Below are 13668 nucleotides of genomic sequence, written 5' to 3'. Positions count from 1 at the left end.
AATACCCAATGTAGTCTACGTGAATGGGGAAATGAATTACTGTATTTGCTCGATTATAAGACGAGGTTTTTTTCAGAGCAAATGCTCTGAAAAATACCCCTCGTCTTATAATCGAGGTCTTCTTCTAATTAGACCTCAAACAAATGTCTGCTGGGGCCAGGCTGCTTACCGGTGCTTTGATCCCGAGCAGCGTCTCTTCTATTAGCAGCAGGAAGCTAGCAGAGTGTCACATAATTCTGCCTCCCCCTCCTTCCTCTGGGGGCGGGGCCAGAGAAGTTGCTCGCACAGCCGGGCTCCTGCAGAAGTCTGCGAGTGGGAGATCTGCAGTTCAGGTAAGGGGGTGGGGGTTTTGAGAGTGTGTGTGTGTGTATGTGTGATTAATGGAATGAATGAGTATTTAAATGTTTGTGGTTTGTGGTAGCATGGCATAGGGAGGCTGTACTCAAACTCCTATCATCCCCAGGTTCCAGCATGTACTGGCTGCCTTGGCTTGATAGGAGTTTGATTGCTGTTAGCAGTTATATATATCTCCAGAAATGCCCTTTAACCCCCAATATGCCACTCTGTCATATAGGGGGTTAAAAGGCATATCATGGGGCAGAGTGGCATATAGGAGGGCATAAGACATTTCTGGAGGCAGAGTGGCATATAGAGGGCTAAAAGGCACATCATGGGGCAGAGTGGCAAATAAAAGGAAATAAAAAAATATATATTTTTCTCAATCGTAGCTTTTATTAAATATGAAAAAATTGTTTACATGAATTCGTATTTACTAGTAAAACTTTTTTTTCCTATAGGGTAGTCTTATATTCAGGCTTTTTGTTTTTTTCCTAAATTAATATTTAGATTTTGGGGGGTCGTCTTATAATCAGGGTCGTCTTATAATCGAGCAAATACGGTAATATGTGTGTGTGTGATAGCATGGATGTGTAAGTGGGGGGGCAGGGCACAGGGAGACTGAAAGTGATGTGCATGCGTTGGCTGCTTGTGCATGATAGGAGTGTGATTGTTATATTAAATATACATGATTGCTAACAGCAATAACACTCCTATCATGCCCAGGCATACCCAGATTCCAGCACAGCTAACATCACACTCATCCTGGAACCTGGGCATGATAGAAGTGTAATTTTTGGGCCGCAAAATTAAGGTGCGTCTTATACATGGGGAAATACTGTACTCCAATGGCCTCCACAGTCACCAGGTCTCAATCCAATACAGCACCTTTGGGATGTGAAATGAGAGATTTGCATCATGGATGTGCAGACCAACCTGCAGCACCTGTGTGATGCCATCAAAATCTCTGAGGAGTGCTTCCAGCACAGTGTAGAAAAATGGAGTTAGTTCTGGAAGCAAAAGTGGCAAGTGTGTGTGTGTGTGTGTGTGTGTATATATTTATGTGTGTATTTATTTATTTATTAGTAGAAGCAATATTAGTCACTCATCTACAGACACCAGACAAGCCAGAAGGCTTGTTTTTCCCTCAGAAAAGGTACATGCAAAAAGGTCAACAATGATCACCTTTTGCCTCCATATCCACTATATACATGTTGTTGACCTTATTTGCATGCAAAAAACAAAAACTGTCTGAGCTTCTTACCCTAATAAAGTTGGCAACAAATATATAAACATAATATAAATGAGAGGTTTTGGTGGTTATATGAATTGGCCAAAGCATAATTAAGCTCACCCGCCATGACAAGGCACACTCTCAATAGGGTGAGAACCTACTCTCACCTCCTACATAGTGGGCACACAAAGCATCTGTTTGGTAGGCCTCGTATTATACATTTGTATTATTTGAGCCTGTGACTAGCTTAGCGCACCGACATTTTTTCTTTTACCTTATTTGCATGCGGCTACCCAGAATCCCTTGTGGTTGTGGCAGCACCATGAGATTTCTGAGGGAAAAACAAGTTTTCACAGAAGCACCAGTGCCATGGGTCCCTGGAGGGGACTGAGTGCCAGTCTCCTTCCTACAGACTATGGGCCATAGTGCGGAGTGCCACGTTTCTGGCTCGGACAGATTTGGGGTTCCTGCATTTTGGGAGGGGGTTTATGTGTGTTTCTTGTTTTCCCTGTTGTATCCCCAGTGTATCACATGCCCTTTTGCCTGACTGGGTCCTGACCATAATCCTCTGGAACTGTTCTCGGGTAGGACCCGAGCAATTGTCCATGGACTTTAACCCCTCATAACCAGGACACCAGTGACCCCACCAGAGTGCTCTTTCGTGGCGTTCGCACGCAGATGGTGGGGTACAGACCAAAGGTGGTTCGGAGAGGGAGCCTCCTATGAATCCCCAGTCGCTGTGACTTCCAGGAGAGCGGGGGGTCAGCCAACACAGTTACGGAACACACGCCCGGCTATTTCGCAGTCTGCTACCGCTCGGGGTCCCCACAGCGGATCGCTTTTTGGACAGAATATTCTAAGGACCCCGAGCTATCCATCGGTACCCCGGGATCGTCGCTGCTCCCTCAGGAGTTGTTGGACTGTATGTAAAACTGTGTGTTTTCCCAATAAACCGAGTCCTGTTTTCACCTCAACATGAGTGTTGTCTGATGCTTGGGGTGGGCTGCTATGATACGTTACTGTCCTTTTCAGGACAATAGCCACGCTGTGTATCTAAGCTTCAGCTCTGGTGCAGTGACGTCCTCCCTTCTCCCTACAATGCTAGTTCTGTCATAGGAGGTTAGAAGAGCAAAAAACATGATCAACTATTGCTTTCTTCCCTCAGCTGGTTTTGCTGCAATGCCTTGATATCCAGGCATTCAGCAACACCAAGAAAAATGTAGGGGCCCTGTCACGGAAGCCTCCGTGCCATGGGCTCCTAGAGGGGACTGAGTGCCAGCCTCCTTCCTACAGACTATGGCCCCTGGTAAGGAGTGCCACGTTATCCAAATCATAAGAGACTCTAAAGACTGTGGAGCTCGGAAACAGATTTGGGGTTCCTGCATTTTGGGACTGTGATGGTTCCTAGAGTCGCCCTACCCCTCAGTTAACGTTATCCAGTGACATGAAGCCCTTTTGTATGTTATTAATAAAAATGTATTTTATTATTGCCTTATTTTCCTAACCGTTTACACACAGCACACTAAGGTCTGGGAGATAATCTAATCAAGACAATGTGTATTCCTTATTTTAGTGGTGTCTGTGTCGTTTTATATTGTTAATCCCTTTACTGCCCCTGTTGTCTCTGGGAGGCAGATTAAGGGGGCGGTTTGTATCCCAGTATCTTGTTTTATGTTAATGTGTGTTTTGCTGGATACATCAAGCCGTCTGTGTCTAAAATAAATCAGTTCTCCTATTGTTGTACCTAAAGACTAGTCTTGCCTGGTTATTTGGGTACTGGATAGTGATATCCCTTTACTTTGCTTGGGTATATTGCCGACGGATTGCGAGGAATTATTGTCCTGAAGGGAGAAGTCGCTCTTGGTGGAGAGGGACAACCTGAGGCCCCTGGTCGGTCCGTCACAGGCCCCATTCTACCGCTCCTAGGTGTGATCATATTCACCATCTTGAAAGGCTGTATGCCTTTTGGAGACAATCAACAGGCATCAGTAATTATATTGTTAAAGATTCAAATATGCCAAACAGGTATTTTTCCTTTATATAAGATGAGGTTTGTTTCTATGGAGTAAGATTAGAATGTTTTTTTAGTTATTTTGGAAAAACTATTTAGCAGTCTAGCCTTGGCAGTAATTTTTCTCTCCTTTTGTGACTGTTAACCATTTTTGAGATAGTGATACACTGGTACAGTTATAATACTGTAGAAAATATATATATATATTATAGTCATGTGAAAAAGAAAGTCCACCTTCCTTTTAATTCTATGGTTTTCTTATCAGGACATAACAATTATTTGTTCCTTGGCAGGTCTAAAATTAGGTAAATACAACCTCAGATGAACAACACATAACATATTACACTGAGTTCTGATTTATTCAACAAAAATAAAGCCAAAATGGAGAAGACACGTGTGAACATCTAAGTACACCTTATAATTCAATAGCTTTATCCAGGGGCATACCTAGAGTATTTGGCACCTGGGGCGGATCCTGTATGTGGCACCCCAACACCCCCCCCCCCCACACACACACACACTTTAAAACTGCATAGCTTCTATCGTTATATACTGGCGCAGACATTGACGGTGGTACAGCATAACTGTTATCGATATATACTGACTCACACATTGATGGTGGTACAGCATAATCCCTATCACTATACATTGAGACAGACATTGACAATAATGCAGCAAAACCCCTATCACGATATACTAAGCCAAACACTTCAGTGTCTCTCCGGCTTCAAAGATAGCCGAAACAGCACATGGGGGAAGAATTTCCAGGTTCGGAAAAAAGGGTTTTGAAATAGCAAAAAGCTACTTGGACTTATTGTCCCATAATGTACAGAAAAAAATGAATAAAAACATTGGACATATAGTAGAATCTAGCAGGTTTTTTCATTAGCTTTTATAGATGAGTAAATGTTTTTTCAAGTTAAAGTCCTTTTATTCTAAATTTGTCACCATATTTTATACTTTTTTTATAGTAAATTATATGATACCATTAAAATAATCACAGCAGAAATGTTAACATTGTCACGAAGGGTACAAAAAAAAAATCAGCCATTGTCACAAAGGGGTTAAACAGGCCTTGGTCATGTTGGGTACAAAAACTAAAAAAAAATAGCTCATACAAATGTATAAAATTGTCAAAATGTGCTTTACAATATAATCTTTTCAACTATTTTTGGAACAACAGTAGGTTGCCTCAAGTCATCGTTGGCATATTTAGGTATAGGGTTGGTCAGTACTTTAGATCCAAAAGTAACTACTCCTATATTAAACCTCTAATAAATATTTTAAGATGTTGGTCGATAACAGAAAAAAAAAAAAATTGTCTGTGTAATGTTTGGGTTGGTATAGCTTGTCTCTGAGGATTGAGTTATTTACTACTGCCAAAGTTTTATGTAATTTGTTTTAATCTAAATTAATTTTATATTTTTAATTTAGATGCCTTTTTCCTTTCAGGCTTTCATTCTTGTTTCTGGCCTAATGTCTGAAGGGAGATATGAAGCTCTAGAAAATCTTGTAACTCATGAGGTAAGGTTTATGGGAACCATGTCCAAAACATAAATTAATAATTCTTATAAATAACTGTTTTTATTTCTAGCTTACCAGATGGCAGCTTGGTGTTAATTTGGTAAGTTTTCACATGTTGGTGGAAGTTTTAAAACCTCAGTCACATCCAGAAACAGCTTCCTGGGAGTTAATACCGTATTTGCTCGATTATAAGACGACCCCCCAAAATCTGAATATTAACTTAGGAAAAAAGAAAAAGCCTGAATATAAGACGACCCCAAAGGAAAAAAGTTTTACCAGTAAATGTTAATTCATGTAAACTATTTTTTTTAATAAAAGCTATGATTGAGAAAAATATTTTTTTTGTTTTTATTTCTTGTATTTTCCAACCTGTCCCCCAGTTACGCACATCTGCCCCCAGGCTTGCCACTCCAATATGGCACTGTGGCCCATGATATGCCTTTTAACCCTCTATATGCCACTGTGCCCCATGGTATGCCTTTTGACCCCCTATGTGCCACTCTGCCTCCAGAAATGCCTTATACCCCTATATCCCATTCTGGCATTTAGGGGGTTAAAATGCATATTATGGGGCAGAGTGGCATATAGGGAGGTATAAGGCATTTCAGGAGGCAGAGTGGCATTAAGGGAGTTAAAAGGCATTGTATAGAGCACTCTGCCTCCAGAAATGCCTTATACCCCTGTATGCCACTCTGGCAATTAGGGGGTTAAAAGGCATATTATGGGGCAGAGTGGCATATAGGGAGGTATAAGGCATTTCAGGAGGGAGAGTGCTCTATTAAATGCCTCCTTAACGCCACTCCAGAAATTCCCTATGCCCCCATTTAACACACACAAACACTATACCCCCATTTAACTAACACACACACACACACACACACTCTCTCCCCCCTCTCTCCCCCCCTTCCCCCTCTCTCACCCCTCTCTCCCCTCTCTCCCCTCTCAGCCCTCTCTTACCGGTGCTTACAGCCGGGGCAGCGGGTTGACGTCGCCTTCCGCTGCAGCCGGAAGGAGGTGGAGTTGGCAGCGGGGGTTTGTATGCGTCCGTCACGTATACTTTCCCCGGCTGTCAGAGATCAGAGTTCCCCGCACCGGTGCGGGGAACTCTGATCTCTGACAGTCGGGGAAGGTCTACGCGACGGACGCAGACAACCCCCGCTGCTAGCCACACCTCCTTCCGGCTGCAGCGGACGTTGTCTACGCGAATCGCGTAGACGTCAACCCGCTGCCCCGGCAATACAGCAGGAAGCACCAGTAAGTGTGTGTATGATGGGGGGGGGGTGAGACAGGAGGATCCAGGTCCCCTGCAGCGGTGCGGGGGATCTGGATCTTAGTCTCCTAGTCAGACCTCTATTTGAGGTCTGATTAGAAGACGACCCCGATTAGAAGACGAGGGGTATTTTCAGAGCATTTGCTCTGAAAAAAACCTCGTCTTATAATCGAGCAAATACGGTAGTTTCAGCTAGGGCTGAAACAACTAATCGATAAAATCGATAATAATCGATAATGAAAATCGTTGTCACCGATTTTCATTATCGATTAATCGAATAGATTTTTATCGATTATAAAAAGAGGTTTTTTTCAGAGCAAATGCTCTGGAAAAACTCCTCTCCTTATATAATCCGACCTCAAACAGAGATCGGATTATAACACTAGAATCCAGATCACCCGCAACGCTGCAGGAGACCTGGATTCTTCTGTTGGCCGGTCTCTCACTTCCGTCTCTCCCCCCCCTCCCATCTGCCTCCTCCCCCCTCCCATACATCACTCTGCCTCTCTACCCGGCTCCATTACTGACAGGCACTTTCCCTGCAGCTTCATAGAAGCCTCAGCGTAAGTGAAGGTGAGTAACGGAGTCTGTCTGTGCGATGCAGACCCCCACCGGCTGACAGAGAATCATCCTCTCTGTCAGCCGGTGAGGGTCTGCATCGCACAGACAGACTCAGTTACTGCCCTTCACTTATGCTGAGGCTTCTATGAAGCTGCAGGGAAAGTGCCTGTCAGTAATGGAGCCGGGTAGAGAGGCAGAGTGATGTATGGGAGGGGGGAGGAGTCAGAGGGGTGTATGGGAGCCACCCTCCCATACACCACTCTGGCTCCTCCCCCTCCCATACGCCACTCTGCCTCTCTACCCGGCTCCCTGGTGTCTTGTCAGCAACGGAGGTTCACAGGAGGCAGAGTGGAGTATGGGAGGGGGGAGGAGGCAGAGTGGAGTATGTGGAGGGGGAGGAGCCAAAGTGATGTATGGGTGGGGGAGGAGGCAGAGTGGAGTATGGGAGGAGCCAGAGTGGTGTATGGGAGGGGAGGAGCCAAAGTGATGTATGGGAGGAGGCAGAGTGGTGTATGGGATGGGGGAGGAGGCAGAGTGGATTATGAGAGGGGGAGGAGCCAGAGTGGTGTATGGGAGGGGGAGGAGCCAGAGTGGTGTATGGGAGGGGGAGGAGCCAGAGTGGTGTATGGGTGAGTTATAGTGGTGTATGGGGGGTATTATGAATTTCAGGGCATATAGGGGGTATAAGGCATATCAGGGGGTAAAAGGTAAATCAGGGGGCTCAGTTGCATATCACTGGCATATAAGGAGTATAAGGCATATCAGGGGCACAGTGGTATATCAGGGGGCACAGTGGTATATCAGGGGGCACAGTGGAATCTGGCATATAAGAGGTATAAGGCATATATGGGGCAGAGTGGCAAGCTGGGGGTCAGATGTGCATAAACAATGCTTTTTTCTCAGTTTTTATTAAATATGAAAAATAGTTAACATATGAATTAATATTTACTTATAACTTTGTATTAAAACCTAGTTTGAGAAACACTGTTTGGGTTCTTGTAGCTTTTATTATTATGTCAGTAAAATAAGAAGGTGAATAGAGAGAGGCCATTGCAATAAAGAGATGAAAGTGTAAATTGTACATTTTTTATTGCAATTTTTCTTCAATTTAAAATAATGTATTTTTTTATCCGATTAATCGATTAATTGAAAAAATAATCGGCCAACTAATCGATTATTAAAATAATCGTTAGTTGCAGCCCTACTTTCAGCACCATGTGTTACGCTTACCGGCTCCGTCGCTGTCCCGCGACGGTCGATCGCGGGTGGGTGGCGCGCTCGCGTCTACAGACGCACGCCCTCTCCGAGTGACGTGTGTACTACACGCACACGGAGGGGCGTGTGTATAGACGCAGCGCGTTCAGGGCGGTCGCATTCGTCTATACGAACCTCCGTGAGTCGCTCACAAGACTCTGTTGCGGGAGCTGCCGCGACATGCCGGCAGCACTCGCAGAGTAATAAGCGAGGTGCTGCGGCATGCTCGCGGCGCTCCCGATCTACTAAGTAGTGCGAGACCCGCGATACTCGCGGGTTTAGCACTTGTTTTGTTTGTTTTTCCGGCGCCATTTTTTGGCGCCGGACGCAGTGACGTCACTCCTCTCCCATTGGTCCCCTGTTCGTTTTGTCCCGCCTTGTTCTTATTTAAACTTTCCCCTGACTTCTATCTATGCCCGTTCAATGAGCTCTATATGTACTCTGGGTGTGTTTACTTTGCCTTGCCTTTTCGTGTACCGACCTTGGATTGTTTACTGGACTTCGCTACCGTGCTGCCTGCCCAGACCTTGGATTGTTTACTGGACTTCGCTACCGTGCTGCCTGCCCCGACCTTGGATTGTTTATGGGACTTTGCTCCTGTGCTGCCTGCCACGACCTTGGACTGTATAGTGCTGTACCCAGCCCGTCTCTGCATTGTGGGTCCGCTACTGGTGTTGTCTGGTCCCGACTTAACATATTGAACGGGCCAAACATGGACCCCGCGAAGATGGCCAACATCCACTCCAGGCAAGAATTGCAAGATCAGTTGCTTGCTTCCCACTCATCTCAACTACAGTCACTGGCACAAAAGATGGACACCATGACAGACCTCATAAGGTCCCTAACGGTCACGCCATCAACACGCACACCTTTTGCTCCCAGGGATCCCAGTCCCGAAGAACAGGGAGCCACTGCTCGTCTACCGTTACCGGACAAGTTTGCGGGTGTTCCTAAAGAATGTAGAGGGTTCTTGAACCAATGTCTACTTCATTTTCGTAACCACCCACAGGCCTTCCGTTCCCACTCCAAACGAGTGGCCTTCATTATATCACTGCTTAAGGGCGAGGCCTTGCTCTGGGCGTCTCCTCTGATTGAACAGGGGTCCGAACTCCTTGAGGACTGTCCAGCCTTCATGGGGGCACTACGGTCGGTCTTTGACACACCCGGCCGCCGTGAGACCGCCGAGACGTCCCTTCTAGAACTACAACAAGGACACAAAACCCTCGGCCAGTATACCATCGAGTTCCGGACACTCGCCTGTGAACTGCAGTGGGACGCCGGAGCCTTACGGGCTGCTTATCGGAAGGGCTTAAACGAGAAGCTTAAAGACGCTCCATGAGCCACCGCCTGATTTAGAGGATTTCATCACACTCTGCTTACGCATAGACAAACGCATACAAGAGCGACACCTGGAAAAAGAACGGATCAGACGTCCTCGTCCGTACGCCTCTCAACCTTTCCCATCTGCACCTCAGGGGGCCAACACCCCCACTGAGGAACCCATGGAGATTGGCACAATACGCCGTTTGTCAGAAGCCGAGAAAACTAGGAGAAGGAATCTAGGACTATGTCTTTATTGTGGCCAAACAGGTCACTATCTGCGACCCTGTCCCACACGTCCGGGAAACGACAAGGCTTAGGGTCAGAAGGAGGAGAACCCCTAAGCCCATCCACCACTTCTCCTCCTTCACGAATGTTGCTCTCGGTTACGCTTAGGTGGAAAGACCACTCTGTGGTCACCCAAGCTTTCATTGACTCTGGGGCGGCTGGGGTTTTCCTCGATAAGTGTTGGGCCCTGCAGCACCGGGTTCCTCTGCGTATCAAGCGGTCTCCTTCCGTGGTTACCACTGTGGACGGTACCCTGTTAGGCTCTGGGGTAGTTACACAAGAGACCCTGCCACTCACTATGCATATCGGAGCAACACATAAAGAGGACATTTCTTTTGAAGTCATCCAGTCTCCTCACGCTCCCCTCATCTTGGGCTACACCTGGCTCAGATCGCATAATCCCCGCATAGATTGGAGAAAAGGAGAGATCCTGGCTTGGAGCGACAGTTGCCATCAACTATGTTCCATCCCTTGTCAACGTGTTAATGTGGTTCTGGAGATCACTCCAACCGATCCCAAGCTTCTTCCTAAACACTATTGGGAATATCTCGATGTTTTCTCGAAAAAACAAGCTGAATGTCTTCCCCCGCATAGACCATATGACTGTGCTATTGACTTGTTACCCGGTACCACACCTCCGCGAGGGCGTACCTATCCGTTATCTGAACCCGAGAATAAAGCGCTTGAGCAATACATAAAAGAGAGTTTGGAGAGGCTTCATACGGCCATCCTCATCTCCAGCTGGTGCCGGCTTCTTTTTCGTCTCCAAAAAGGAAGGCTCTCTTCGACCCTGTATCGACTACCGAGGCCTCAACGGCATCACAATAAAAAACAGATATCCTCTTCCTCTGATAACAGAGATCTATGATCGAATAAAAGGAGCAACCATATTCACTAAATTGGACCTAAGAGGGGCCTACAATCTTATACGGATAAAACGAAATGACGAGTGGAAAACTGCATTCAATACCAGATTTGGCCATTACGAATATCTAGTAATGCCCTTCGGTCTCTGCAACGCACCAGCCGTGTTTCAAACATTCGTGAACGACGTTTTCCGGGACATGTTCCTCTCACATGTGATAGTTTACCTTGATGACATCCTCGTGTTTTCTCCGGACATCATTACCCACCGTAAACACCTCCGTTCAGTATTACAACGTTTAAGAGAGAATGGTCTCTACACCAAGGCCGAGAAATGTGCCTTCGAAAAAACCAGCCTACCTTTCCTTGGTTACATCATCTCGGCTAAGGGCCTAGAAATGGACCCTGAGAAGTTGAAAGCGATCACAGCCTGGCCGGTTCCCAGGACATTAAAAGCAGTACAACGCTTCGTCGGGTTTGCGAATTATTATCGGCGCTTCATTCGCAACTACGCCAGCATCGCGGCCCCCATTACAGCACTTACCAAGAAGGGGGCCAACCCAAAGACGTGGCCGGACGAAGCCATCAAAGCTTTCACTCGGTTAAACATGCTTTCGTGTCAGCTCCGATTCTGCAACGTCCTGACCCTGCTCTTCAATATATCCTAGAGGTTGATGCATCAGAAACCGGCGCTTGTGCCGTCCTCTCACAACGGAGCCCTACCACTTCCAAGTGTCTGCCGTGTGCCTTCTATTCTAAAAGGTTTTCACCCGCAGAGCGCAATTACGATGTGGGGAACCGGGAACTACTTGCGGTCAAGCTCGCATTCGAGGAGTGGCAACACCTCCTCGAGGGTACCAAACAACTCATCGTGGTCATGACAGACCATAAAAATCTACAATAAATCGAAAGCGCGCGTCGCATGAATCCTCGTCAAGCGAGATGGGCTCTCTTCTTCACGAGGTTTAACTACGTGATGACATATCGGCCTGGACCGCAAAATACCAAAGCGGATGCCCTTTCACGCCAATTTGAGAACCAGCACGATGTCTGTCACGATGAACCCATCATCCCACCTACACGCATCATTTCCCTTCTGTCTTCCGCAGTGATGTCCAAGATCCGTTTACATCAAGCACATATCACGTCGTCCCAAAAACCTCCTTCCGGTCGCCTGTACGTTCCGCAGCGGTACTGCACTGAGGTCTTACGATGGGGACACAACCCCTCTCTCGTTGGTCACCCTGGTTCCCGTAAAATGGAATATCTACTCCGCAAGACATTTTGGTGGCCTTCCATGTCTCGCGACATCCACTCGTATATCACGGCTTGTTCTCAATGTTCCCATCACAAGTCTCCACGTACTCGCCCTCCTGGCCTCTTGTTACCGCTCCCCGTGCCCAAGGCCCCTTGGACCCACGTTGCTATGGACTTCATCGTTGATCTCCCTGTCTCTCAAGGATATAACACCATTCTCGTGGTTATCGACCGATTCTCTAAACAAGCCCACTTCGTCGCCCTGCCACGGCTCCCCACGGCTTCCCAACTGGCTGATATATTCATCAAGGAAGTGGCTCGGTTACATGGCTTTCCTCTTCACGTGGTATCTGACAGGGGTCCACAATTCATTTCCCGGTACTGGAGAGCTCTCTGCCTTAAGCTAGGCATTCGCATTCATCTTATGTCTGCCTATCATCCACAGTCCAATGGACAAACTGAACGAACCAACCAAACGCTTAAGCAGTACCTGCGTTTATACGTTAACGACAGGCAGGACGATTGGTCTGCTCTTCTTCCATTGGCAGAGATGGCATATAACAACGCACTACACTCAGCTCTGCAATGTTCTCCTTATTTTGCAGCCCTAGGATACCACCCTGTAGTAATGCCAACTCCTTCCTCGTCTCGTAGTGTTGGCTTACCGGCTGTTGAACAACGCATCTCTGACATGCGTCAACCCTGGCGCATGTTGCAAGCTCGGCTGTCCAAAGCACAAGACCGTAGTAAGACAGCTGCTGACAAACGACGCTCTCCACCGCCCCAGTATTGGGTCGGTGACTATGTATGGTTATCCACCCGGAATCTAGCCCTTCGCCAACCCAGCAAGACTCTAGGTCCCAGATACGTTGGGCCCTTTCGTATACTCAAGAGGGTCAACAGAGTGGCGCTGTCTCTTGCTCTCCCTTCCTCTATGAGGATACCCAACACCTTCCATGTCTCCCTCCTCAAGCCATACGCCTCTAATCGCTTTTCGGTTTCCCGTCGCCCTCCTGCGCCCGTCCTCGTCCGTGGGCACGAGGAGTATGTCGTCAACCGTGTCCTCGATTCTCGCTGGCACTGGGGTTCCCTGCAATACCTGATCGATTGGAAAGGTTATGGTCCTGAGGAACGGTCTTGGTTACCTGCTCGCGCTGTCCACGCTCCCCTTTGTGTGTCGCGCTTCCATGCTCGCTTTCCGCTCCGCCCGGGTCCTTCGCGCTCGGTGCGCGCTCCTGGAGGGGGGGGTGGTGTTACGCTTACCGGCTCCGTCGCTGTCCCGCGACGGCCGATCGCGGGTGGGCGGCGCGCTCGCGTCTACAGACGCACGCCCTCTCCGACTGTATGTGTATAGACGCAGCGCGTTCACGGCGGTCGCATTCGTCTATGCGAACCGCCGTGAGTCTCTCACAAGACTCTGTTGCGGGAGCTGCCGCGACATGCCGGCAGCACTCGCAGAGTAATAAGCGAGGTGCTGCGGCATGCTCGCGGCGCTCCCGATCTACTAAGTAGTGCGAGACCCGCGATACTCGCGGGTTTAGCACTCGTTTTGTTTGTTTTTCCGGCGCCATTATTTGGCGCCGGACGCAGTGACGTCACTCCTCTCCCATTGGTCCCCAGTTCGTTTTGTCCCGCCTTGTTCTTATTTAAACTTTCCCCTGACTTCTATCTATGCCCGTTCAATGAGCTCTATATGTACTCTGGGTGTGTTTACTTTGCCTTGCCTTTTCGTGTACCGACCTTGGATTG

General features: G+C 47.5%; 1 protein-coding gene across 1 annotated transcript in view; it reads left to right on the top strand.

Annotated features, from left to right (window-relative positions):
- Positions 1–13668, top strand: part of MAIP1 (matrix AAA peptidase interacting protein 1) — a 70065-nt gene that overhangs the window by 17284 nt on the left and 39113 nt on the right. The window contains exon 2 of the mRNA XM_053472284.1: positions 5034–5105. Coding sequence (XP_053328259.1) covers positions 5034–5105 — 72 coding nt within the window. The remainder of the gene's footprint in view (positions 1–5033; positions 5106–13668) is intronic.

The sequence above is a fragment of the Spea bombifrons genome, chromosome 7 (genome assembly GCF_027358695.1).
Source record: "Spea bombifrons isolate aSpeBom1 chromosome 7, aSpeBom1.2.pri, whole genome shotgun sequence".
Classification (NCBI taxonomy): domain Eukaryota; kingdom Metazoa; phylum Chordata; class Amphibia; order Anura; family Pelobatidae; genus Spea; species Spea bombifrons.
This window is presented reverse-complemented; position numbering and strand designations above follow the sequence as displayed.